This window comes from Balaenoptera physalus (genome assembly GCF_965194825.1).
Source record: "Balaenoptera physalus genome assembly, chromosome: 16".
NCBI classification, from domain to species: domain Eukaryota; kingdom Metazoa; phylum Chordata; class Mammalia; order Artiodactyla; family Balaenopteridae; genus Balaenoptera; species Balaenoptera physalus.
Window position 1 is genome coordinate 38,229,719 of NC_138898.1, and position 27,633 is coordinate 38,257,351.

The 27,633-nt window shown below is 37.7% G+C and overlaps 1 protein-coding gene and 1 pseudogene across 7 annotated transcripts in view; one reads left to right on the forward strand and one right to left on the reverse strand.

The window, feature by feature from the left end:
* The window catches only part of PLCB4 (phospholipase C beta 4), a 422,682-nt gene that overhangs the window by 187,271 nt on the left and 207,778 nt on the right, over positions 1-27,633 (forward strand). Inside the window, exon 1 of one of the 6 annotated variants that reach the window (XM_082428198.1) lies at positions 22-6,619. The exons of the other annotated variants lie outside the window; for them this stretch is intronic. Within the exon in view, the coding sequence (XP_082284324.1) occupies positions 6,575-6,619 (45 nt within the window). The 5' untranslated portion in view covers positions 22-6,574. Of the gene's footprint in view, positions 1-21; positions 6,620-27,633 lie in introns of those variants that run through there. 6 annotated transcript variants of the gene reach the window in all.
* LOC309644495 (large ribosomal subunit protein eL21 pseudogene) lies at positions 12,074-27,356 on the reverse strand (annotated as a pseudogene). Its single transcript has one exon. The product of its transcript is annotated as a large ribosomal subunit protein eL21 pseudogene (transcript).

The window sequence follows — 27,633 nt, forward strand, 5'->3', positions numbered from 1 at the left end:
AGCAGTTCCTCATTACTGAGGTTCTTAGTGCAAGTTTTCCATGCTATAAATGATGGTGCTCAAAGACAATCGGATTATATTTGAGGGACTTTCTGACTTATCTCACAAAATACCCTCCTGTTCCTCTTGATTGCCAACTGGGTCATCTGTGTTGAATAGTTATTCAGTAGGGTAAGTGTAACATTTTAGTTGTGTTTTTGATAAGAATGATGTATGTGTATATATATTTTAAAAATATGAAGAAAGACATGTGAACTGGATCAATTTCCACCACTGCCCCCCCCCAAGTTCTTTGGAGGCAATTGTTATAACCATTTCTGTTTTAAATCATATCCTGGTTATTGCTCTGACCTAAAGTCCTTGTCCTTCAGACTCAATTGACCAGTTTTGGATGTTATTTATTAACTTATTTAATGAATACAGATTTAACCCACATCAATGACAACCTAGATTTTTAAAATAATTACATTACTATGTATAGTCCTTCTGTTCGTGGCCTGTGTTAGTTTACCTAGCATTCTTGAGCCTCTGTTTCTTACTCCTTCAACATTTGAAAGCCTCTCTTAATTTCCCCACCATGTAGGGTGATGATGTTTGATCCACTGTCCTTCTCTGGAATTTTCTTCCTTTCACTCCCACTTCTTTAAACAATCCTCTCACTTTTGCATTTTCAAATATTAGAACATTTCCGTTGTTCTTTTTTCACATCTTATATCACCATAGTTTCCCCAGGCTGTTATACATTCATTACGAACTGGATTTTAATGGATGTGTAGCATTGAGTGTTAAGTCTCTCATAATTTCCTTAACCATACTATTTCCCTGTTCCCCTGCTGCTCAGTTTTCCCTTCCATTCTCTCTGCAACAACAGTTCACTGTAAATAACTATATCCTCAGCCTTTTAGCATGTGCTTTTTATGTAACCATTTTTATTTTCTAAAAATTTATTTCATTGAAATACAGTTGATTTACAATGTTGTGTTAATCTCTGCTGTACAGCAAAGTGATTCAGTTATACATATATATTCTTTTTCATATCCTTTTTTCATTATTGTGTATCACAGGATGTTATACCCTGTGCTATACGGTAAGACATTGTTGTTTATCCATTCTATATATAATAGTTTGCATCTGCTAATCCCAAACTCCCAATCCATCCCCCACTCCCCCTGCCCCTTGGCAACCACAAGTCTGTTCTCTGTGACTCTGTTTCTGTTTTGTAAGTAAGTTCATTTGTGTCGTATTTTAGATTCCACATTGGTATTTCTTTCCCTGTCTGGCTTACTTCACTTAGCATGATAATCTCCAGGTCCATCCATGTCACTGCAAATGACATGATTTCATTCTTTTTAATGGCTGAGTAATATTCCATTGTGTATATATATACCACATCTTCTTTATCCATTCATCTGTTCAATTGACATTTAGGTTGTTTCCATGTCTTGGCTATTGTGAATAGTGCTGCTGTGAACATAGGGATGCATGTATCTTTTAAAATTATTTTTAAGTCGTCTTCTGTGCTGTGTCTAAGCTTGAATCTTCCTCCTATCCTCCGCACCAGCCAGCTGCAAGCCACGCCCACTGCAATCCCCTTCTGCCATATTCTGGACCACAGCTTTCCCTAATTCGATCTCAGATCATAGATTTATGCCTGCTTGTTTGTCTCTAACTTCTAATCTTGTTTGCTCTTGACACTTTCTCTTCTCTTCAGTTATCAGTAAGTTCTCTTCTTTATTCCTTTACTTTCATTTCATTGCAGGGCTCAGACGAATCTATGGAGGAAAGGAGAGAGGGAGGGAGGGGTGATGAGCACTCGACTTTAGTCCAACCACCCTATCTGCTTAGGTTGTACTTCTGATGCCTGCTCTGATGGCCCATGGTGTCAGATCTTTGCTACTGCATTTCCCCATAGTAGCAAAGATTTGTTTTGAGGTACAGAAATCTCATCTAGCCCACTGAATCAGTTAAATCCCTTCTTCCTTTTCCCTTCTTGTCTTAAGGTTATGGAATGGAAGATAGTACCTATGCAAGAAATATTCAGGCTTAGTTTTCTTTGAAATATAAGCAAGACAGGAAGTAAATTTTTAAAAAAGTGAGTTGAAAAAATTTCCAGTGGGATTAGTTTTATTGTTTAACTACAAAGGAACTTCTCACTTGAATGGAGAAGGCTTCTCTAATTTCTTTGATGCGGGTAATGATTTTATGGTTGCCAGTAAATACTGTTGCCTCTCTCCCCTTGTCCCAATTTATCTTGCTCATTCATACACCTCCTTTGCATCTCTTCTTCTTAGAGAAGCAGAGATTGGAGAATCAGTCTCAGTCATTCTTTTATTCATCTCATGGCAAAACGGTAACAGCACACACACCCAAAAACCCCATATGAGAAACCGGTGAGCCAAAAGCAGGATGGGAAATAAAATTGGCCAAGCATAAAAGAAAAGGAAACGAAAGAACCATGGTTAGTGTTGACCAACACTGAATATGATTGTCCAATTCAGGATAGTTGTGCAGTGAATCAGCAGATTCATTCAAGGGCTATGCCCAGAGTATCAGTGACATGGGAGGCTTTCAGCCAAGGGCATAACCTGGAGACGCCGAAATGAAGAGAGCTCCCTCTCCAGGGAGGAGTACTGACAAAGTCATTGGAATCAGAGAGTTGAGCTGAGCATGACCAGAATGTCAGACACTTCATCAGTTATCTATGGCTACAGTAATGCTGAACAGTTATTACCCCAGAACCTCAGTTTGTAATAATAAACATTTATTTTGGATCACAAACTTATGGGCCAGCTGGGCATTTTTGCTGGTTTGGGCTAGGCTCATCTGGGCTTACTCATGCATTTGTGGTCAGCTAGTGGGTCAACTGGGGACTGGCCAGTTGTGAATGACCTCAGTTGGGCTGACTTAGCTCTGTTCCACGTGGTCTCTCATGCTCTGTTGGGTTAGCCTGGCCTTGTTCATGATGACTGAGCAGGATCTCAAGAGAAGGAACAGAAACTTGCAAGGCCTCTTGAAGTCTAGATTTAGAACCGGCATATGGCACTTGTGCTTCATTCTGTTGGCCAAAATGAGGTCCAAGGCCAACCCCACAGTCAGAATGGGAAGAGACTTCAAAGTTAGCAGACAAAAGAAAATGATACAGGGAGGCTGTTAATTGGTGGTATCAAGCAATCTGCCACATGCCACAGCCTCTTGTACCAAATATTGGACCTGGGGGAGGTTTACCAGGGCACAAAGGTCAGAAAATAAAACGAGAACTGTCATTATGAGAAGATCAGCTTTTAAGAAGGGGGATTGGGTTGGAGCCCCCTGCAGGTTTCTCCTTTGGGACAAACTTGCCTCAGGAGCAGTCATCTGAGCCTTAAAGAGGTCCTTTCCATCTCAGGGAATCTAATCCAGTATGAATGAGCAGGGGCTGGACCTTCTTAATTTGAGGCACTTTCTGATTTCCTAGTAGGACTGGGGAAAGGGGACTTGAATGCTCCGTGGGCATAGAGGAGACCCCACGCTCTCCCCTGGACTTATGCAGTTTAGCTGGGGCTTTTACAGACCCGGACATGCTCCTTCCCCACACTGTACTTAATTCAGGGAATTCGAGTACTGATTCTCAAAAAGTGTGGTCCTCAGACCAGCAGCATCAGTATCACCTGGCAACCTGGTAGAAATGCAGTTTCCTAATTGCAAGAGATTTCTGAATCAGAACCTCTGGAGGTGGGATCCAGGAGTCCATGTTTTAACAGCTCTCCAGGTGATTCTGATGCATGCTCAAGTTTGAGACAACTGAGTTAGACAACTGTATGTGGTTTTGACAGGTTTAAAAGAAAATAGCCAAATATACTAAATATAGATTCACAACCTCCACTCATATTTGCAACTCAGATCATTAATGAGTCATTTTTTAGTGTAGGTATGTCCCATGTAATATTTGGGACATAGTTATACATGGGACATACTTATACTAAAATATTATTTGTTGTTGATCTGAAATCAAATTTAATTGGGTGTCCTATATTTTATCCGGCAACCCTAAAAAAAAAGTAGAGAAAAATTGTTAGAGGGTTCAAAAAACAATCAAGATCATTAGAATAGAAGCTCTAGAAAGAAAAGTTAAAGAAATTGACTTGGTGAACCCAGAGAGGAGGATACTGGTGGAGGGTTTTATTTAAAGGGGATGCTGCTGAGGTATTCTTCATGGCTGCTCGAAATAACCCAGAAGAGATTTCCCTTAGCAATAAATGAATAAATTTCTCTGTCAATAAATGACTTCACTGGGGGCTCTGAGTGATTTTGTGATTCTCCATGGAAGTCAGATGCATTTGGAAATTTCATGCGACCGTGATGCAGCCAGTCCTCCAACCCGTGTTTGTGAAGGAGCAACTTAGAGAGGCATGTGCCAACAGGGGGCAGGAGCAGATGATTTCTCAAGGTCCTTTATGGCTTCTCTTAAGACTGTTTGCAGAAACTACCACAACATTGTAAAGCAACTACACTCCAATAAAATGTTTAAAAAAAGACTGTTTGAATTTATAGTTTTTGCTCCTTATTTTATTTTGAGAAGTTCGTAGTCTTTTGATTGATTTTTAAACGTGAGCTTATCTGGAAGGTTGGTTTTTCAGAACATGGTTATGAAGGTGAGGCAGGAAAGCAGAGTTGTTAAAAAAGATACTTTAGAACCAGATACATGGGACTCAAATCCTAGCTCTCCCACTTCCTTGCTGTGCAGTCTTAGGCTGGTCTTTGTTCCTCGGCTTTCTTATCTGTAAAATGGGAATTATTATTAATTGTTAATTAATTGACATCTCATGGGTTGTTGTAGGACTTAACTGAGCTTATTTATGTAAAACATATGAACTGTTCCTGGAACACAGTGAGCCATCATTAAATGTTATTTTACATTATTAAGGACTTGAATCTCTCTATGGATCCTGGGTATTCAGAGGTTGTTTTAGCCAAAAGCTGGTGTTGAATGGTCAGTTCATTGTCATGTATGGGAGAGGAGTTGTCCCTTCTGAGCAAAGTCTTGTCCCTCTAGGTGACCCCTGATCTTCAGGTGTTGGTTTTGGCTCTCAGGGGTGGTATTTGGCAGTATTACTGCATCTTAGTCATGAATCATTTCTTTTTCTTTACCCAGATGAACTTTCCCATATCTTCCTGAAACCCTCCCACATCTTCCTGAAACCCTCCCAAGAGAATTAGGTTTCCTTTCCCATTGCAAATTGAATTCAATTAAAAAGCTGTAAAAGAATGCCATAGAATGTCATGGAGAACATAATGTTACATTTCCAAAATATTTTTGAGAAACTTGAACTCTAAATCAATTTAGTTCTGCTGGTAAGGATACAGAGTTAGTCATGGAAACATTTTAATCTGATGACTAGCTTTTATCAGAATTATGGATCCAGTTGAGATTAGTTATTTTTACAGACTTAATTTTGAAGATGAAAATCAGCTGATCTCTTTCTTAACTCCTGAAGAAAAAAATAAATAGGTAATACCAGCCTCATACATGGTATAATTTTAGTCTACCTGTGGTTGAAGTGTCAGATGATAAATACCAAGGCTCTGTTAGAAAAACAGTTTTGTCAGTCTACTCAGGATTCTACTGTACATACCTAATGATCAATAAAATAAGGAGTGTCTAGAGTTAAACATCTTTTGTTGTTATTGTTTTGCTGAGAAGTTTAAATTTGTTCTTTAAATGAAGTTCCATTTTGAATTTGCAAAATAACATGCACTCAGTCTTGCAGTGCTCTAATTCTAGCAGTGAGTGATAGTTGTTATTTTTCTTTCAGTAAAGAAAATGTGTTATGGTACCAATATCAGTGATTTAAAACATTAAGCCTTTATTGTTTTACGGGTACAGTGGGCATTTATGAGGAAGTGGTCCAGGCTTGATTGACCTCAGCAGGGCTCAGTCATATCTTGGCATTAGCTGGTGTCTGTTTAATCAAGAATGGCCTTGCTCACACCTCTGGGAGTTTGCCAGCTGTAGGCTGAGGGTGGGTTGACTAGACCATGTGCCCGTCCTCATCAGGAAGGCTAGCCTAGGCCTGTTCATGCAGGAGAGGCAGGATTTCGAGAGAGAGAGAAACAGAGAGACTGGCGGTCAGCAAGGTCTCTTGAGACCTAGGCTAGGAGCTGGCACAAGATCACTTCTGCTGCATTCTGTTGGCTTAAGCAAGTCCCAAGGTCAGTCCAGATGGAGGAAGTGAGGAAATTGACTCCTCCTCTTGGTGGGAGGAGCCACAGAACCACATGACAAAGCATGCTGTGGTTGGCTGGAAATGGCCCCTGAAATCCATGTCCTATCGGTGGAACCTATGATTGTTCCCTTATGTGGCAAGAGAGGTGATTAAAAGAATTTGAGCGGAAGCACTTATCCTGGATAAGTGGACGCTAAGTGCTTCCTTGTAAGAGACAGGCAGAGGTGGTTTGAGAGAGGCCCACAGAAGAGGAGAAGCTGATGTGAAGACAGAGGCAGAGACTGGACTGATGCAGCCTCAAGCCAAGGAGTGCTTCACCAGCAGAAGTGGGAAGAGACAGAAATGGAATCTCCCCAGAGCCTCTGAAGGAAATGTGGCCGGGCCAACGCCTTGATTTCAGACTTTTGACCTCAACGGTGAGAGAATACATTTCTATTGTTAAGTTACCTGGTTTGTGGTAGTTTTTCTATGGCAGACATGGGAAACTAATACAGGTGTGGATACAGGTGAGAACAAATTGAAGACATTTTTGTAATAACCCACATATACTTCTAAATTATATAATTCTGTATAGTGCTTTTTCACTTAAAGTAGCAAAACATTTCCCCACGTTATTATAAAGTTGTTGAAAACAGTTTTAAATAATTACATGATACAATATGCATATATATGTATATATATAATACAATGCACAAATAATAGCATGATAGTACACAATGTATATTAAATTAGTTTAGCTAAACATTTCTTTGTTATTGGCAATTAAATTCTTTGAGTTTTTCAGATGAAGCCATGTACACAAGACAAGGGCTCTATGCCCTGCATCACTGTTCACTTTTCCTCTTGGTACTTTCCTCCATTAGGCCCGTGGTATCTCTTGTTGGAATTACTAGAATGATCTCCTTGATGATCTTAACCTCCCTCCAGCCCACTTTACAAACTGCTCAACCAGATTAGTTTTCTAAAGAAAAATCTCAGTTCAAGTCACCTCTGGCTAAAAGCTCTCGATGATGTTCAGTTGCAAATGTTAGTTCTTTAATCCAACACTTATTCCCTTGGAGTAAAGTTGTCTGTGTACAGTTATCTGTAGAGTCCTTTATTCTGTGAGCCTTTGGGCTCCTTAAGAACAGTATTGCTTTCTCTATCTTTCTACCCCCCCCCCATCACCTGCCATGGTGCTTTGAAGGTATGGTTTGCTCTGGTATCTGCTGCATGCATGAATAAATGAATTCAAAGGGAAAATACTTCTAATTGCCTTGTCTTTTCCTGTATGATCCCAGTCATTCAATTTGACTGAATTTGAAATTGATTGGGTGAGTCAACTAGAATTCGGGAACTAGAATTGTTGTTCTAGCTTGGGGAGGGGTCTTAATATTTTTGTGTCATGGACTCATTTGGCATCTGGGGAAGCCTGTGGATTTTTTTGCAGAAAGAAAGGTTATTAATGCATCAAATAAAATACATAAGATTACCAAGGAAATGAGTTATATTGCATTAGAGCTATCGAAGTTTTATGAATTGTGCTATAGTAATGTGTTCATCTTTAATGGATAAACTAATATCTAGTTGTAGCCCTATTAGCTACTATAATTTCAAAGTGGTGGTGATGGTACACAGCATTTCAAGATCCTATGGCAACCGTAATGTGATATTAAAATATCTGTGGTTTCTATTGATGACAGAATCACAGATCCTGCTAATACTATTGTGGTTTGTTGCCTATGCCCATAATTGAAGAAGAGTCTGGATTTTAATGAGAAGTTAGTGTAAATAAAGATGTAACTTTATTCCCATCTTAGTTCACAGAGCACCCCATCCCCCCAACCCCGGCCCTGAATTCGCTAGACCCCAGCTTGAGAGGGCCTGAAAGGCTTGTTTTAGGAAGAGCTGTAAGACAAGTCTGTGTGGCTCTGTTGTCGTCCAGTGGGTGAGCCTGCATTAGGCATGTTAAAGTCGTTCATGCAAGTAGTTAGGCAAGAAATTTTAGAACATTTGTATGTCTACTGTAGCACCTAAGATCTTGTAGACACTGTATAAACCCTTTTTGTATAATAACACAACCTTCCAGTGCAGATGCTCCCGCCTGTATGGTGGGAACAGAGGCATCCTTCAGCTTTAAAAGTGCCATCACCTTGTGGCCCAGGCCCCGCACTGGGACAGCTTTCTGTTTCTGACCCTCCTGGGCAGTTGTTTAGTTGAACCGAGTTGTTGGGTTGAATGTTTCCCTAATGGTACTGGATTGATAGGTTTGTACTTTGATATTTACTTGTCGAACTTACTCCCTCCATCTACTTCCAGAGGAGCTTGGGGGCAGCATGCGACCTGCAGCAAACTGCAGAACAGAGTGATTATGATAAACACTCCCCAGGGCCTCCTGGAGGGGCTGAGGTGACAGGTGCTCCAGGCACTAGGTGATTGGATTTCCAGTCCTGGCGGATACGCTGTGGTCTGATTTCTGTGGGCTGAGAGAAACTAGGAAGCATGTTGTTAATGCAGCTTCTGTTTTCTCTCAATATAAATTATAAAAAAATATATTTTGTTCATTTCTTAAAAAAAAAAATTAAAGTACCTCATAATACAATCCTTTGTTGTACAAGGCAGTGGCTTACAGCAGCAAAGTATCAATATTTGTCTCTGTAGTCAAGCTGAATCAGGGCGGGGGTTCTTATAACACTGAGAACTGCAGGATTGTGGACGATGTTTCTAATTGTGTCAGTTACCTGTCAGCACTATTAATTATGAAAATAAGATGAATGCCTTTATTGACATATATATATTACATATTTCTATATCACTATTCATGTCTGTATCTATATATGCATATACACACACAACGTGTGTATAGGTATTTTAAATATATATGGATGTGTGTTAATCACAGTATAAACAAACACATATACATATGTGTATGTATATACTGTGATTGTAGCTAATGTAGAATTATCTTTATTTGAATACTGGAGGTCTTCATGTGACTGACATTTACATTTGCATTGACATTTGCATTTTTCTATCTTCCAAACCACCTAAAACTTCTTGATCTTGAGGCTTTCTTTTTCTTTTTTGATAATTACTTCTCCTTTTTAATTCCTTTTTTTTTTTGAATTATATTTTATTTATTTTTTTGTACAGCAAGTTCTTATTAGTCATCCATTTTATACACATCAGTGTATACATGTCAATCCCAATCTCCCAAATCATCCCACCACTCCCACCCCCCGCCGCTTTCCCCCCTTGGTGTCCATAAGTTTGTTCTCTACATCTGTGTCTCAATTTCTGCCCTGCAAACTGGTTCACCTGTACCATTTTTCTAGGCTCTACATGTATGTGTTAATATACAATATTTGTTTTTCTCTTTCTGACTTACTTCACTCTGTATGACAGTCTCTAGACCAATCCATGTCTCTACAAATGACCCAATTTCATTCCTTTTTATGGCTGAGTAATGTTCCATTGTATATATGTGCCACATCTTCTTTATCCATTCATCAGTCGATGGGCATTTAGGTTGCTTCCACGACTTGGCTATTGTAAATAGGGCTGCAATGAACATTGGGGTGCATGTGTCTTTTTGAATTATGGTTTTCTCTGGGTATATGCCCAGTAGTGGGATTGCTGGGTAATATGGTAATTCTATTTTTCGTTTTTTAAGGAACGTCCATACTGTTCTCCATAGTGGCTGTATCAATTTACATTCCCACCAACAGTGCAAGAGGGTTCCCTTTTCTCCACACCCTCTCCAGCATTTGTTGTTTGTAGATTTTCTGATGATGCCCATTCTCACTGGTTTGAGGTGATACCTCATTGTAGTTTTGATTTGCATTTCTCTAATAATTAGTGATGTTGAGCATCTTTTCATGTGCTTCATGGCCGTCTGTATGTCTTCTTTGGAGAAATGTCTATTTAGGTCTTCTGCCCATTTTTGGGTTGGGTTTTTTTTTTTTTTTAATATTGAACTGAATGAACTGTTTATATATTTTGGAGATTAATCCTCTGCCCATTGATTCATTTGCAAATATTTTCTCCCATTCTGAGGGTTGTCTTTTGGTCTTGTTTATGGTTTCCTTTGCTGTGCAAAAGCTTTTAAGTTTCATTAGGTCCCATTTGTTTATTTTTCTTTTTATTTCCATACTCTAGGAGGTGGATCAAAAAAGACCTTGCTGTGATTTATGTCAAAGAGTGTTCTTCCTATGTTTTCCTCTAAGAGTTTTATAGTGTTGGGTCTTACATTTAGGTCTCTAATGCATTTTGAGTTTATTTTTGTGTAGGGTGTTAGGGAGTGTTCTAATTTCATTCTTTTACATGTAGCTGTCCAGTTTTCTCAGCACCACTTACTGAAGAGACTATCTTGTCTCCATTATATATCCTTGCCTCCTTTGTCATAGATTAGTTGACCATGGCTGTGTGGGTTTATCTCTGGGCTTTCTATCTTATCAATTGATCTATTTTTCTGTTTTTGTGCCAATACCATACTGTCTTGATTACTGTAGCTTTGTAGTAGAGTCTGAAGTCTGGGAGCCTGATTCCTCCAGCTCCATTTTTTTCCCTCAAGACTGCTTTGGCTATTCAAGGTCTTTTGTGTCTCCATACAAATTTTAAGATTTTTTGTTCTAGTTCTGTAAAAAATGCCATTGGTAATTTGATTACCAAATTTGATTACCAGGGATTGCATTGAATCTGTAGATTGCTTTGGGGAGTATAGTCATTTTCACAATGTTGATTCTTCCAATCCAAGAACATGGTGTATCTCTCCATCTGTTTGTATCATCTTTAATTTATTTCATCAGTGTCTTATAGTTTTCTGCATACAGGTCTTTTGTCTCCCTAGGTAGGTTTATTCCTAGGTATTTTATTCTTTTTGTTGCTGGGTAAATGGGAGTGTTTCCTTAATTTCTCTTTCAGATTTTTCATGATTAGTATATAAGTATGCAAGAGATTTCTGTGCATTAATTTTGTATCCTGCAACTTTACCAAATTCATTGATTAGCTCTAGTAGTTTTCTGGTGGCATCTTTAGGATTCTCTACGTATAGTATCATGTAATCTGCAAACAGTGACAGTTTTACTTCTTCTTTTCCAATTTGGATTCCTTTTATTTCTTTGTCTTCTCTGATTGCTTCTCTGATTGCTGTGTAATCTGCAAACAGTGACAGTTTTACTTCTTCTTTTCCAATTTGGATTCCTTTTATTTCTTTGTCTTCTCTGATTGTTGAATAATAGTGGTGAGAGTGGACATCCTTGTCTTGTTCCTGATCTTAGAGGAAATGCTTTCAGTTTTTCACCATTGAGATTGATGTTTGCTGTGGGTTGTTCATATATGACCTTTATTATGTTGAGGTAGGTTCCCTCTATGCCCACTTTCTGGAGAGTTTTTAGCATAAATAGGTGTCGAATTTTATCAAAAGCTTTTTCTGCATCTATTGAGATGATCATATGGTTTTTATTCTTCAGTTTGTTGATATGGTGTATCACATTGATTGATTTGCGTATACTGAAGAGTGCTTGCATCCCTGGGATAAATCCCACTTTATCATGGTGTATGGTCCTTTTAATGTGCTGTTGGATTCTGTTTGCTAGTATTTTGTTGAGGAGTTTTGCATCTATATTCATCAGTGATATTGGTCTGTAATTTTCTGTTTTTGTCGTATCTTTGTCTGGTTTTGGTATCAGGGTGCTGGTGGCCTCATAGAATGAGTTTGGGAGTGTTCCTTCCTCTGCACTATTTTGGAAGAGTTTGAGAAGGATGGGTGTTAGCTCTTCTCTAAATGTTTGATAGAATCCACCTCTGAAGCCATCTGGTCCTGGACTTTTGTTTGTTGGAAGATTTTTAATCACAGTTTCAATTTCATTACTTGTGATTGGTCTGTTCATATTTTCTATTTCTTCCTGGTTCAGTCTTGGAAGCTTATACCTTTCTAAGAATTTGTCCATTTCTTCTAGTTTGTCCATTTTATTGGCATAGAGTTGCTTGTAGTAGTCTCTTAGGATGCTTTGTATTTCTGCAGTGTCTGTTGTTACTTCTCCTTTTCCATTTCTATTTTTATTGATTTGAGTCCTCTCCCTCTTTTTCTTCATGAGTCTGGCTAATGGTTTATCAATTTTGTTTATCTTCTCTAAGAACCAGCTTTTAGTTTTATTGATCTTTGCTATTGTTTTCTTTGTTTCTATTTCATTTATTTCTGCTCTGATCTTTCTGATTTCTTTCCTTCTGCTAACTTTAGGTTTTGTTTGTTCTTCTTTTTCTAGTTCCTTAAGGTGTAAGGTTAGATTTTTTTGAGATTTTTCTTGTCTCTTGAGGTAGCCTTGTATAGCTATAAACTTCCCTCTTAGAACTGCTTTTGTTGCATCCCATAGGTTTTGGATTGTTTTGTTTTCATTGTCATTTGTCTCTAGGTATTTTTTGATTTCCTCTTTGATTTCTTCAGTGATCTCTTGGTTATTTAGTAATGTATTGTTTAACCTCCATGTGTTTGTGGCTTTTACGTTTTTTTCCCTGTAATTCATTTCTAATCTCATAGCTTTGTGGTCAGAAAAGATGCTTGATATGATTTCAATTTTCTTAAATTTACTGAGGCTTGATTTGTGACTCAAGATGTGATCTATCCTGGAGAATGTTCCGTGTGCACTTGAGAAGAAAGTGTAATTTGCTGATTTTGGATGGAATGTCCTATAAATATCAGTTAAATCTATCTGGTCTGTTGTGTCATTTAAAGCTTGTGTTTCTGTATTAATTTTCTGTTTGGATGATCTGTCCATTGGTGTAAGTGAGTTATTAAAGTCCCCCATTATTATTGTGTTACTGTTGATTTCCTCTTTTATAGTTGTTAGCAGTTGACTTATGTATTGAGGTGCTCCTATGTTGGGTACATACATATTTATAATTGTTATATCTTCTTCTTGATCATTATGTAGTGTCCTTCCTTGTCTCTTGTAACATTCTGTAACATTCTGTATTTTAAAGTCTATTTTATCTGATATGCGTATTGCTACTCCAGTTTTCTTTTGATTTCCATTTGCATGGAATATCTTTTTCCATCCCCTCACTTCAGTCTGTATATGTCCCTAGGTCTGAAGTGGGTCTCTTGTAGACAGCATATCTATGGGTCCTGTTTTTGTATCCACTCAGCAAGCCTCTGCCTTTTTCTTGGAGCATTTAATCCATTCACGTTTAAGGTAATTATCAATATGTATGTTTCTATTACCATTTTCTTAATTGTTTTGGGTTTGTTTTTGTAGGTCCTTTTCTTCTCTTGTGTTTCCCACTTAGAGAAGTTCCTACAGCATTTGTTGTAGAGCTGGTTTGGTGGTGCTGAATTCTCTTAGCTTTTGCTTGTCTGTAAAGCTTTTGATTTCTCCATCGAATCTGAATGAGATCCTTGCCGGGTAGAGTAATCTTGGTTGTAGCTTCTTCCCTTTCATCACTTTAAGTATATCATGCCACTCCCTTCTGGCTTGTAGAGTTTCTGCTGAGAAATCAGCTTTTAACCTTATGGGAGTTCCCTTGTATGTTATTTTTCATTTTTCCCTTGCTGCTTTCAATAATTTTTTGTCTTTAATTTTTGCCAATTTGATTACTATGTGTCCAGGCGTATTTCTCCTTGGGTTTATCCTGTATGGGGCTCTCTGCGCTTCCTGGACATGGGAGGCTATTTCCTTTATCATGTTAGGGAAGTTTTCGACTGTAACCTCTTCAAATATTTTCTCAGGTCCTTTCTCTCTCTCTTCTCCTTCTGGGACCCCTATAATGCGAATATTGTTGTGTTTAATGTTGTCCCAGAGGTCTCTTAGTGTGTCTTCATTTCTTTTTGTTCTTTTCTCTTTATTCTGTTCTACAGCAGTGAATTCCACCATTCTATCTTCTAGGTCACTTATCCGTTCTTCTTCCTCAGTTATTCTGCTAATGATTCCTTCTAATGTATTTTTCATTTCAGTTATTGTATTGTTCCTCTCTGTTTGTTTGTTCTTTAATTCTTCTAGGTCTTTGTTAAACATTTCTTGCATCTTCTTGATCTTTGCCTCCATTCTTTTTCTGAGGTCCTGGATCATCTTCACTATCATTATTCTGAACTCTTTTTTCTGGAAGGTTGCCTATCTCCACTTCATTTAGTTGTTTTTCTGGGGTTTTATCTTATTCCTTCATCTGGTACATAGCCCTTTGCCTCTTTATCTTGTCTATCTTTCTGTGAATGTGGTTTTTATTCCACAGGCTGCAGGATTGTAGTTCTTCTTGCTTCTGCTGTCTGCCCTCTGGTGGATGAGGCTATGTGACCTTGAGGCTTCCTGATTTGGTTGAAACTAATACCAAATTTGGAAATCTTTTAATATACCATGTTAACTTGAATAGTTTCTCGAATATGGGTGAGATAAGGGGATAGTTTGCAACGTTAGGGATAAAGTTTGGTAATCACTTGAAGATTTCAGAGTACGTAGTTTTTTGATGATTAATTTTGGCATCTCTTGTGCATGTCATTAAATATAAAAAGGGCTGTCTTTTATGTTAGACTAATTTAGTAAAAGTGGTATAACGCGTTTGTGTTATTTACTTTTGTTTTCTGTTTCATTGGGTGGAAAATTTAAATCTGACCTAGTGAATCCTTTAACACTTTGAGAACTATATATTTATTTTTAATTCGTTAAGAATCACAACTATGTCTTCAAATTTCTTACAACCTACCAGGCTGGTTCCTTCACAGAGTTTTCTCAAATTCCATGTATTAATTTCTTATTGCTATTGTAGAATATTACCACGAAGTTAGTGGCTTAAAACAACACAGACTTATTCTTATCTTTCAGTTTTGGAGGTCAGAAGTCTAAAATGGGTCTCAATGTGCTAAAATCAAGGTGTTGGCTGACTGTGCCTTCTGAAGGCTCTGGGGAGGATCTGTTCCTTGCCTTTTCCAGCTTCTAGAGGTCGCCTGCATTCCTTGGCTGGTGGCCCCCTTCCATCTTCAAAATCGTCAATGGCCTGTGGAGTCTTTCTCACAGTGTCATGTGTTTCTTACTCTTCTGCCTCCTTCTTCCTCATTTAAGGACCTTTGTGATTATATTAGGTCCACCTGGATAATCTAGGATAGTCTCTTTATGTTACGATCAGTGGAATAGCAATCTTAATGACACTGCAACCTTTGCCTATAATTCTCCTTTGCCTATGACATAACATATTCACAGATTCTGAGCATTAGGAAGAAGCTATTATCCTGCCTACCACATTCCCTAAACCAGAGATGATCCATGTGCTTTTCGTAAGGTTTCAGTGACACACTGTCTCAACTTGCTATTATTCATATACATACTTTATCTCTCCTCTGTCTTTTTACCCCTGGACTAGACAGGACCATGTCTACATCATATTTGTGTTCTCAGCACACAGCAACATTGAAAGAACCAGGTAAATATTTTTTGAGCAAATGAATGATTCTGTGTAAAACTTTATTCAAAAATGATTAGAAGGGAGGAAGTCAATTATAGAAGTATAGAGAAAGGAAACAGGCAAAAATGGACAGATTATCATCAGTACTACTTGCAAAGAACAGTTTCTTCAAACACATCATTGTCTCTAAGCATTAAATAATATCACTGGTCAAAGGATATGATCCACTTAAGAGTTATTACAATTTTTCTCACTCTAATATTTTGGCATTAAAAAATCCTTTAATGTCTTTTAGTTTTTTAAACAGAATCAGTTCTTTGAGGCCTTATGAACTCTGGGCATCCTAACCTCTCACATCTGAACCTGCAAATTTTGGAAAGTGGTGGCCAAACTGTGGGATGGATGCCCTTGTGAGGAGGAGACCTGCTGAGTAGCTAGCCTGCACTGGCCAAGTCGTACCCAAGGCTTTCTCAAGCTCTAAGAGCTTTGGCTTTAAAGTACTTTCGAACATGTGCAGCTAATCTATGAAATACACTTAAGAGCAGAGGAGAGTGAATGATTTCCCCAACATGTCCAGGTAGCCTAGATTTTCTCCCAGATACCTTTAGCCTACATGTGAGTTATATATTCTACTTCATGATGTATTTGTGTATTTCTAAATATATTATATATATATACATATATATATAACGTTTTATATATATATATATATATATATATATATATATATATATGTAAAGTTTTAATGCTGTTCCACATCCAAGAAGTGTCATTTTGAAAAGTGTGAACATGCATTATTCTTACCATAGTTCTATGATGTAGGCAGACATTCTTCTCCTGTCTTATGGGTGAAGAAGTCTAGCCACAGAGTATAACAAACTTGTCCATCCTCACACAGCTGACTTGTGATGTGTGTGATACAGTGAGTGATTTGAATCTAGATTACTTCACTCCAAACTCCATGCTTCTTATACATTTAGTACCACACAAACTACATTTTCTCAGGCATCAAGGCTTATAGGCCTTGCTGTTTCTTTTAACTCATGATCTGAATAATGCAGCAATTCACAAAGTGTTTTCTGTGGTATGTTACTCTAATGATATTCTCTGTGAAAAGAAAGTATTTTGTAATCAAGTGTAATTAACAGTACTTTCAAAATTAAAGCATGTACCGCCATAGCAGTGACTATGCATGAAAAGCCCAATAGTAGAGAAATGTCTTAACTTCTTTTACCCCAGCATCTTCCAAACTCCCATGACCACAGGACCCTTGCTCTCTGCCCTCGTGCTCCCATAATAGTTATTGTTTTTTGGGAAAGCTACAAAATTCCTAGATCCTCTGTCCCCAGTTGGTCTGACATGATTATGCTGCCAGCCAGTGTGTAAATGGAGCTGTTGTTAATGGGCAGAAATTGGCTTTGCCTCCTGTGTCCATTAAGAATGCTTTCATCAGCAAGTACTAGAGTATCTAAGTAATTTCGTTTTGAGCTCTTGCTAATGAAAGTGCAGTCCTTGTATCAGCTATATAGATGCCACCTGGGAGCCTGTTAGAAACGACTTTCAGGTCCTACCCTAGATTTGCTGAAAGGGAATCTATATTTTAATAAGATCCTCAGGTAATTCAAATGCACAGTAACATTTAAGGAGCACTGATTTAAACAATAAGGGCATTATTTTTTTAATCTAATAATAAATTCAAAGATGGAGGGTCCTATTTTGATTTGCAACCCTAAGGAGTATTTAGGACCCAGGGTCCTGTTTCCTCATGGTGGTAAAATGGCTGCCAACTCTATGCATTTTATCCTCTCTTAGCTGCATTGAAATACAGCTAGAAGGAGACAGGGGCAAAGTAGGCATGGAAGGAGGCAGGGACAAAGGACTTTTTCTTATGTGGCTTTTTTTTTTAAATTTTGGCTGCCCCACAAGTCTTGCGGGATCTCAGTTCCCTGACCAGGGATTGAACCCGGTGCATGTCAGTGAAAGTGCTGAATCCTAACCACTAGACCACCAGGGAACTCCCAGGCTTTCTTTTTTATTAAGAAATAATTTCTTCCTCAGGAAGCCTGCTACAGCTTCCCCTTGGTTCTCATCAGCTAGATCTGTGTCACATATGCATGCATTTGATCAATTACTGACAACATGTAACAGGAAAGCCTCAATTGCCTTTGTTCTTGACCAGTGCTGTCCAAAAAGAATATAAAGCTAGCCATATATATAATTTAAAATTTTCTAGTAGCCACATTTTTAAAAAAAGAAAAGAAAAACAGGTAAAATTAATTTTAATAATGTTTTATTTAACCCAGTATATCTAGGCCATTATCATTTCAACATGTAAGCAATATAAAAAAATTGCCAATGAGATATTTTATTTTCTTTATTTCATACTAAATCTTTGAAACCGAGTCCAAATTTTATGCTTATACTACATTTCAATTCAGACGCTAAATTTTCATTAGAGATGTTTGATCTGTATTTAGATATCAATTGAAAAGGTGTTCACCAAATTGCTTAATGCATAATTAAATATTTTCCAATAATCAAATCATGTTTCAGATTTTAAATTTAATTTAATTTAAATTAAATTAAAAATTTGCTTCCTCAGTCACATCAGTCACGTTTCAAGTGGCTGGTCTCTGTTGTATTGGACAAGGCAGGACTAGGCCCTCGCTACGCAAAACATGGTCCAGCGACCAGCAGTGACAGCATTTTCTGAGAGCTTGTTAGAACTGCTGAATCTTGGGTCCCACCCTAGATCTATTCAGTCAAAATCTATATTTTAATTTAATTTAATGCACATTAAAGCTTAAGCTGTTCTCAACTTTGGCTAGGATTTAAAATGACTGTGGGAACTTTAGAAAATACTGTTGCTTACACCCCACACGAGAACCTTGGAATCAGACTTTCTATGGGGTCCAGACATCAATATTTTATTGAAGCTTTCCGGGTTATTCCAATATGCAGCCAAGTTTGAGAACTGCTGGTCTAGACCAATCCTGATTCATCCCCTCAATTCAGACACATTGCAACCCCAGCACTATGGTAGTGGAAGTTCTTAAGTAACCAAGAGTGGTTTCCATATTTGCTTCCCTTGTTCTGTGGATATTTTCTGTAGGGATTGGTGTCTGGCTGTTATCTGCTATACTTGCTTGGGTCACACTCTCTTGGTCTCTTTTCTCCATTCAATCTGGCTAACTCTTTCCTCTGTTTCCCAGTCAACAGTTTCACCATAGCTTACCTTCCTTATTCTCCCAGGTAGCTGACACATTAGGCTGTACTGATCCGTATTCAAACCTGATCTGGAAGCCCATCAAGGGCTGCCTTTTCTTCCAGCTCCTTACCTCTGCTCCAGCCCTAGTGAAGATGCATCTTGCTTTGTTGTCGTGTTATTCATTGCCTCTGCCTCAGTGTTTCATCCACAGTGTCCTTTTCTTAGTTCTTACACTTCCCACCTTATACATTTCCAGAATTAATTTCCTTTAGGTGCTCATAATTCCGCCTTTGTTTCATTGATTATGTTTTGCCTTCTCATTGATGATGAGCTCAAATGAGGTGGGTATGAAGTCTACTCATTTAAAGCAGCTCTGAATCTATGAGCTCTAACTGAGATGTGACTTTTATGGCCATATTTGGGTACCTTGTAAGCTGCTCATGTACCCTTCTCTGGGTTCCTGGAGACTCAAAATGTACACAGACCTCAAAACATAGGCTTGTATATTTACATGCCTCCATTGCAAACTATACCACCTGAGCTTGTCTTCTGAGGAGGGAACTTTAGCAGCACAGACTTGGAAAAAAATAGGTGCTTCTCTACTAGGAACCTTCACCTGGGAGGCTCTCATTAGTACAGACAAAGCCACTTTAAAACAAAAGCATATTCAGCTTGCCCAGCTCTAAGAGGCACTGTCGTGGTCATGTGGACTCATGAACAAAGGGGCTGATTGACAGCCTTTTGAAATCTAACCCGTTTCTTGGTAGAAGAGCTTCTGTACAGGATACATTTCCATGATGAGTAATTGTTGTCAAATCTAACAAAAGGACTTCTCTAAAATTTAGGCCATGTAGCATTTAGGCTATGTAATATAACAGCTATGTATTAGGTAGTATTCATTTATTTAAATATTAAGAGAATCCTATCAGCTTCTGGAAATTATTATTAAAGTATAAATGTTTTTATTCGAGATTGTGTAAACAAGTATGTGAAGACTGAGCACTTGGAGAAATATAGGAGTTAAGCAATAATAGCAATTCTTACTGTTACGTTTGAAAGTAAATCAGTATTTTAACTGTGTAAACTCCATGATTTAAAAAGTCTTAGTTTAGAAAAATCTGATTTTTGAAATTTAAAACTGTAAGATCAAAAATATTTTTAAAAGTCATTTAAAAATCTATCACATTTATGTATTTTTTCTAATATTTATATTGCATAAAAAATTAATATGGTAAAGTCCCCATGAAATTTTTGAATAGCCGTTAGAAATGAACTATTCAAAGAAGCTCCGTGAGAAATATGGTCCATATGACTCAAATTATGTATAGAACAGCAAAATATTAAAAGTATAATGTTAGCTTCCTTGTATTAGAATTAAGAAATATCATGAGGAACCCCAGACATTTTGGAGGACTGGAAAAACTTTGACTTTTCTGCAATCAAACACTCTGTTCAGTAAAAGAGGAAAAGCTAATAATGAAATATACATTATATCTAATAAAATACACATTTATGCCAGCATATATAATGAAGTATATCCAATTTGCCCAATAATATATGTAACACATGGGTGTGTTGTGTCTTGCCTTGTTCATAGCACTTTGACAAATAATCTTACCATCCTCTGTGGCCCTGGGCAGAGTCAGTAACATTTTGGTTCCATTCCACAGATTTGAAAATGGAGACTCAGAGAAGAACAATATATACTCCAAATCACCAGAATGTAAGATTAGAAATCATTCATCTTACTCAACAGCTGGTGTTCTTTTCACTGTAGTATGCTGCCTCTTTATTTCTTAGGGCTCTCAGGCAATAGGACTTTTTAAGCTTTCTGGGCTATGAGACGTTAAAGGACTGACCAGCGAGCTGACCGCTCCATGGTGGATTCGATCAGCCTGACAAATTGCTCCTCAGTCCCTTTTTCCATAATTCTGAAAGCATTAAAGCTTTGAAATTTAGTTTTCCCATAAGTTTGGCATAAATTTAGTGGCAAAATTATGCCTAAACCAATAGGAGGTTATATATAGTCTTTATTTATCCCACTTTGGGTGAATAGCTATAGGTCTCACTGCATAAATACTGGTGTATTTGCTAGGGATCCACAAACTTTTTCTCTAAAGATCTAGATAGTAAATATTTTAGGCTTTGTGAATCATACTGTCTCTTTGTCAACTACTCAACTCTGCCGTCGTGACTGGCACAAAAGCAGCCAGAGACAGTATGTAAATGAAGCCATGGCTGTGTTCCAATAAAACTTTATTTACAAAAATAGAGGGCAGGTTGGACTTTGACCACTGTCCATAGTCTGTCAACCCCTGGACTTAAGGGTGATGGCTAGATTTGATGGGACTATTGCATAATGTATTATATATGCACCATATTACCTTTCTGACATTGAAACATATCAGACCCCAAAGGATTTTGGTAAGGGGCCATGGGCCTGTATCTAAGATTTAAAGGAAATATTACAGAAGAGAAAGTCATCTCTGTTTTGGTCAAGCACTAAAGTCTTTGTATACACATGACTGGAGGGCCAACTAAAGTTCAGGTATTGCCAGTGCCTTAGTCAAGAATGAGTGCTGTGAACCAGAAAGTATTTAAACACATAGGTTCATATCTGCCCCACATAACAGTAAGTTCAGTGGTAGGTAGTACAGGGCTGGTTCAAGCTAAGTGGTTCCCTCAGAAATCCAGCCTCTCTCCATATTCATTCTCTACCATCCTTAGTTGATATGCCTTCATCCTGATGATCATTGCCTCATGGTTGCAAAATGGGTGCTGTACCTCCAGGTGTCACATACACACTCCCAGCAGAAAGCAAAAAAAGGAAGTGGGAACATTGTATCTATATTAGAAAAGCAGAAACTTATCCCCAAGTCTCAACATTTAATCTATCACTGGACTAAACAGGGTCACAAAGCTACCACTAATTGTAAGGAAGCCTCTGGAAGCAAGTATTTTTAGTTGGGTTCGTTTTCATTACCCACTGAAATAGGGAGAAAAGATATTGGGTGGACAAGTTGCACCATCTGCTGAGGCATCTGTTCTTGTTTTGGTAGCTGTTACATTTCATTACAGATATTTAACATTTTATAGTCTTCTCTCCTGGGCAACATATCTTTTTAAGTATCACCAGTGTTAGCAGTGTTTTCCATCTGAGTTGGAAAATTAAATAACATGATTCACATTTTTAAAATGTAAATGTTGTGTAATATGAATGTATAATCACTTGAGAATGGATTTTTCAGAAATAAACTTTCCTGAGGATTTTAGTGTTGGAGGATTTTGTTTAGATGGGACCCTTAGTATGTGTGTTTGCAAGGTTTGAGGAAAGACTGAGGTTGAAATCAGTGGAAGGCAGCTTACACATTCAGCCTTGTAAGCAAGTCTTTGTTCTCATGGGGGACGATTGCACAGTAGAGCAGAATTTCATGGCACTGCATGGTGAACTCAGAGAGCTTTAAGATAGAACAGTCACTCAGTAACTTTCTTAACTATGGCTCTGCTACAAGTCTGAGAGAAAAGCAACTAGATAGGCACATGGAGACCATTTTAGTTTTTACTTGTGTGTCTTGGGATTTTTTTTTTTTTTAACATCTTTATTGGAGTATAATTGCTTTACAATGTTGTGTTAGTTTCTGCTGTATAACAAAGTGAATCAGCTATATGTATACATATACCCCCATATCACCTCCCTCTTGCATCTCCCTCCCACCCTCCCTATCCCATCCCTCTAGGTGGTCACAAAGCACTGAGCTGATCTCCCTGTGCTATGCAGCTGCTTCTCACTAGCTATCTATTTTACATTTGGCAGTGTATATATGTCAATGTTACTCTCTTACTTCGTCCCAGCTTTCCCTTCCCCCTCCCTGTGTCCTCAAGTCCATTCTCTATGTCTGTGTCTTTATTCCTGTCCTGATCCTAGGTTCATCAGAACCATTTTTTTTTTTAGATTCCATATATATGTGTTAGCATATGGTATTTGTTTTTCTCTTTCTGACTTACCACTACTGGGCCTATACCCTGAGAAAACCATAATTCAAAAAGAGTCATGTACCACAGTGTTCATTGCAGCACTATTTACAATAGCCAGGACATGGAAGCAACGTAAGTGTCCATCGACAGATGAATGGATAAAGAAGATGTGATGCATATATACAATGGAATATTACTCAGCCATAAAAAGAAACAAAACTGAGTTATTTGTAGTGAGGTGGATGGACCTAGAGTCTGTCATACAGAGTGTCTTGGGATATTTACCCTCCCCTCTGAGGTGGTATTTATTGTCTTTCTGGACACAGGGCGCTTACTTGTTCGTTTTTGTTTTTTTTTTGGCATAAGCTACTGTAATAAGAAAGGATAGAGGTACCCACACAATTTCAAATGTCTCTTTGCTTTAGTAGGCTATCCTAAAATGGTACAATTGGGAATAGCATGAAAATAAATATATTCATTTATTGATTTGTTTAGACCTTAAATGTAAGTGAAATTAATTTTTCTTCAACTAAGTTCTGTAACACTGAATTAATTCTAGAATCTGTTTCAATGTAGCCATTATGACTAAGTTAAAACAATGACCTTTGATCTGTCAGATAAAGCCTAATTTTGAAATAATGCCCATCAGACCCTCATCTGCCGTACTTTTGAAAACTGCAGCAAGAAAATCCAGTTTTTAGCCCAAATAGTTCATGGTTCTTAGGGAATCCAGAATTAAGTGACCAGCAAGAACTATTTCAGAAGTGACCAGAAATGGAATGGTCTGCAATTTGATGAGGAGAAATGAAGAAGAAGCCATGTTGGTAACTATTTGAATCTGGATTACTCTGTGACGTCCGGATCATTCATTAACATGATCAAACAAACTAGAATCAGCAGATACTGATGAGAAACAGACAGCTAAAAGAGAAGGATCAATGTGAACAAACCTACCAACTGAGCCAGAAGAAACAGAAATAAATGAGAAGAGATAAATCCTTAAAATAATTCCAAATTTTATCATGAGGGATAGTTAAGAACAGACTCCTATGGAAGAGGAGTATTTCAAGACCAAGAAGGGATTCTTGGAAATTAAAGTGTAATTGTTGACTTAAAAAATAATAGTATAGTGAAAAGATGAAGAAACCTTCCAGAAAAACGGAGCGAAAGAACAAAGAGTTGGAAAATATGAGTGAAGAGATGAGACATGATAGTGGTCCTACATTTTCTTATAGAGGGTCTGGAAAGAGAAAATTGAAAAAAAATTGGAGGAAATAAAAGACACATACACACACACATTTTTAACTTTTCCAAATCTTCAGACAACAAAGGCCCTCTGAGTGCAAAGTAGGTTGAGTAAGCGTATGAGTGGATCGGTAATTAAACACATTTTCCTGATATTTCAGAACACCAAGGAGCAGGAGAGGATGCTAAAAGATTCCAGAAATGGGAGTGGGATAGGGAATTGACCACAGAGAAGATTTCTAGAGGACAAGAGAATGATACCTTCTTGGTTTGGTAGGAATTTTGATTCTGTTCCCAACAAACTGCAAATTCAGTATGAAGGGAAAATAAAAGCATTTTAAGACAAGTAAGAACTAAAACATTTGCTCACCCCCAGGCCATTCCTAAAAGAATTAATGCAGCAAAATAAAAGAGAGAAATGTGGGTTCCAAGGATAGGTGGATAAACTAAACTAATACAAAAAACAAGAAACCCCAAGACAGTAGCTCTTTGGCAAATGTTTAAAAGAAAAAAAAAAAAATGCTGTCAAAAGCAGAATAGGATTTTTAGGGAGCTCTAAAATCCTAAAAGCAAATGAAATTTCTATAAGAGAAAGTGTGATAAAGCTGCATGTTCTCAGTTAACAGAGTATTTAAGTCGGACCCTTCTCGACTCAGTTTTTGTTCTGCTTCTTGGAGCAGCACCGATTAGAGCAGTGTTGTATGGCCTTCTCTTCCTTCACACACACACTTTGTTTCTGCAGAGAGTAGTTACCATGTAATTTTCATATTGTAAATGCTGTTCATTTTGCAATTTACAAACATCACTGTGTAAAAAAGTTATAGTACAGAACATGGTATAAATGATAAAACTTTGACAATGTGAGAGTAGTAGTTTGCTAGAGAAAAGTTGGGAGGTGGAAAGGGGAAGAAGGTGAAAGGAGACAGAGGGACCCTAATCCCTCATTTTACAAAGAGAGCGAGATAACACTGCCTCAATTTGGTGAGTTAAGAAGAGAGGTTTAAACTGTCTACAGATCAATTGAAAAACAAAATATTATATAATATTAGTGGTGGTGAAGAGAAGGAAAAAAAAGGGAATAGCATACTGTGGAGTCAAATGATAATTTTCAAGTTAACAAATCAAGAAATAGGGGTTTGAGCATACTATCTGGAGGTACACTTTCCAATTCAGTAGCTACTGGCCAGGCGGGGTTATTGAGCCATTGAAATGCAGCTCATCCAAATTGAGATGTGCTGTAAGGAAAATACACATCAGATTCCCAAGACTTAGTATGAAAAAAACGAATGTTAAAATACCTCAGTCATTTTTTTTAAAATTTTATTTATTTATTTATTTATTTATGGCTGTGTTGGGTCTTCGTTTCTGTGCGAGGCCTTTCTCTAGTTGTGGCAAGTCGGGGCCACTCTTCATCGCGGTGCGCGGGCCTCTCATTATCACGGCCTCTCTTGTTGCGGAGCACAGGCTCCAGACGCGCAGGCTCAGTCGTTGTGGCTCACGGGCCCAGTTACTCCGCGGCATGGGGGATCTTCCCAGACCAGGGCTCGAACCCGTGTCCCCTGCATTGGCAGGCAGACTCTCAACCACCGCGCCGCCAGAGAAGCCCCCTCAGTCATTTTTAATATTGAATAATGTTGAACTGATAGTATTTTCAGTCTATTTAAATAATATATTGCTAAAATTAATTTTACCATTTTCTTGTTGTTGTTTTTAATGTGAGTATTACTAGAAAATTTAAAATTACATACGTGGTTCGCTAGAGTTCTATTGAATAGTCCTGCCTCTAGAGAGGTATAGAGGTAGACTAGAAGAGTTGAAATCAGAAATGATCAATTTATTTGTACCATTGTGGGAGTGGACTGGTGTGATGGGAAAGGAAGCCTTTTTGTCTTATACTTTTATATCTTTTAGAAAATTATTTTTATTAAATATTGAGCAGTTTCAAAAGGATATTTGTAAAATATATGAAAAGCATGAGGAAGAATGAGATAATAAATATTCTTAATCACCACCCAGTTTAAGGAAACAAAGAAGCAAAAACAACCCACCATTTACACTGAAGGCATTTCTCCCTCCCACCCCAAGCTCCTGGACTGTTTTAATTTTAATTTTTACTATTGTCCTCATAATAAAAATAATCATATGCCTTTCAAGAAAGTTTTTAAGTGGAGGATATCTTTTTTTTTTACGGTCCAGGTCTTTTATTTTCTTTACATCCATCATACCATGAATTCATAGGGATTGGGCTCCAACAGTCAGGCTCTTTTCCATTGGTTCTCACGAAGTGTGCTTCTCTGGGTGGGGCAGGCTGGCACTTCAGTTGAACCCAAGTACCTTTCTCTTTGGCTTCCTTCTTTTTCTGATCATTTTCCTTCACCCGTTTCAGGAATCTATCTCAGCTCTTAGAGTGCTTAATATGCCTGATACACACGTTAATTCTCTTGGCAAGAATCTTGCCCTTAACTTGTTTGTTTACAATGATGCCAACAGCCTGCTGGGTAACATTGTAGACTCTCCCAGTTTTGCCGTGGTAACATTTGTGGGGCATTCCTTTTTGAACAGTGCCCATTCCCTTGATATCTACAATATCACCTTTCTTGTAGATTCGCATGTATGTGGCCAAAGGAACAACTCCATGTTCTTTAAAAGGCCTAGAGAACATGTAGCGGGTGCCCCTCTTCTTTCCCTTTGTGTTGGTCATTTTGGCGAATTACTGGAAGATGGCGGTTCTGGCCAAAAGGCAGGATATCTTGTATAGTTTTTTTTGTTTGTTTGTTTGGGTAATTTGGCAGTATTAAATTTTAAAATGGCTATGCTATTGGAATTAATTGTTCCCTTTGAGAAATGTGTTTTATGTGTTCCAAAAAATGCAAACTGCAAAGAAGTATGTAAAACTTGATGTCATTTTAATTTTTCTTAAAAACATGTATGTTTGTATATCTACTTTATAACTATGCATGTACACATACATATACATGTATATGCTGCCATACACATAGACATGATATATGTATGTATACACACGAACGTATGCATAGTCAGTAACTGGTAACATTGCTTATCTCTCATAAGTCTGATTGGAAGGGTATTTTCTTGTTTTATACATTTTCAGAGGCAGATGATCATGCAATTATAATTTTATTTACTTAGTGGTGATCATTTTCTATATTTTTCCTCATGAAAATACTTGAAGAAATAAAATAAATATTTAAATATGTTTGAACAGTTAGGGCTTTTTTGGAAGAGAACATATTGCCTTAGAAGGTAAGAAGCAATATGTTTAGAATTTTTTTAAAAAAAGGTTAAGTTACACAAAAAGTATTAAAGCCATCATTTTTCTTCTCCCCCACCCCAAGTGTATTAGTCCAAGAGGCAGGTGTTATCACTTTCAAACCAACCCTAAAGCTGATTCCTTATCTCATCCTTTCAGTCTAAGGCACTTGGAAAGAACATAGCCATCTTCCTCCAGTGCTTCCTTTCCAACACAAAATGTAAGAAGCCTGTCAGCAAATCACATTAATGTAGTGAACTGTACTTCCCGCAGGACAGTCAAAGCAAAGGAGGTGCATGAATCATTTTAATTTTCTGAATGTAGGCCATGATATATAGGTAATGTGTACTTTTTCTCTAATT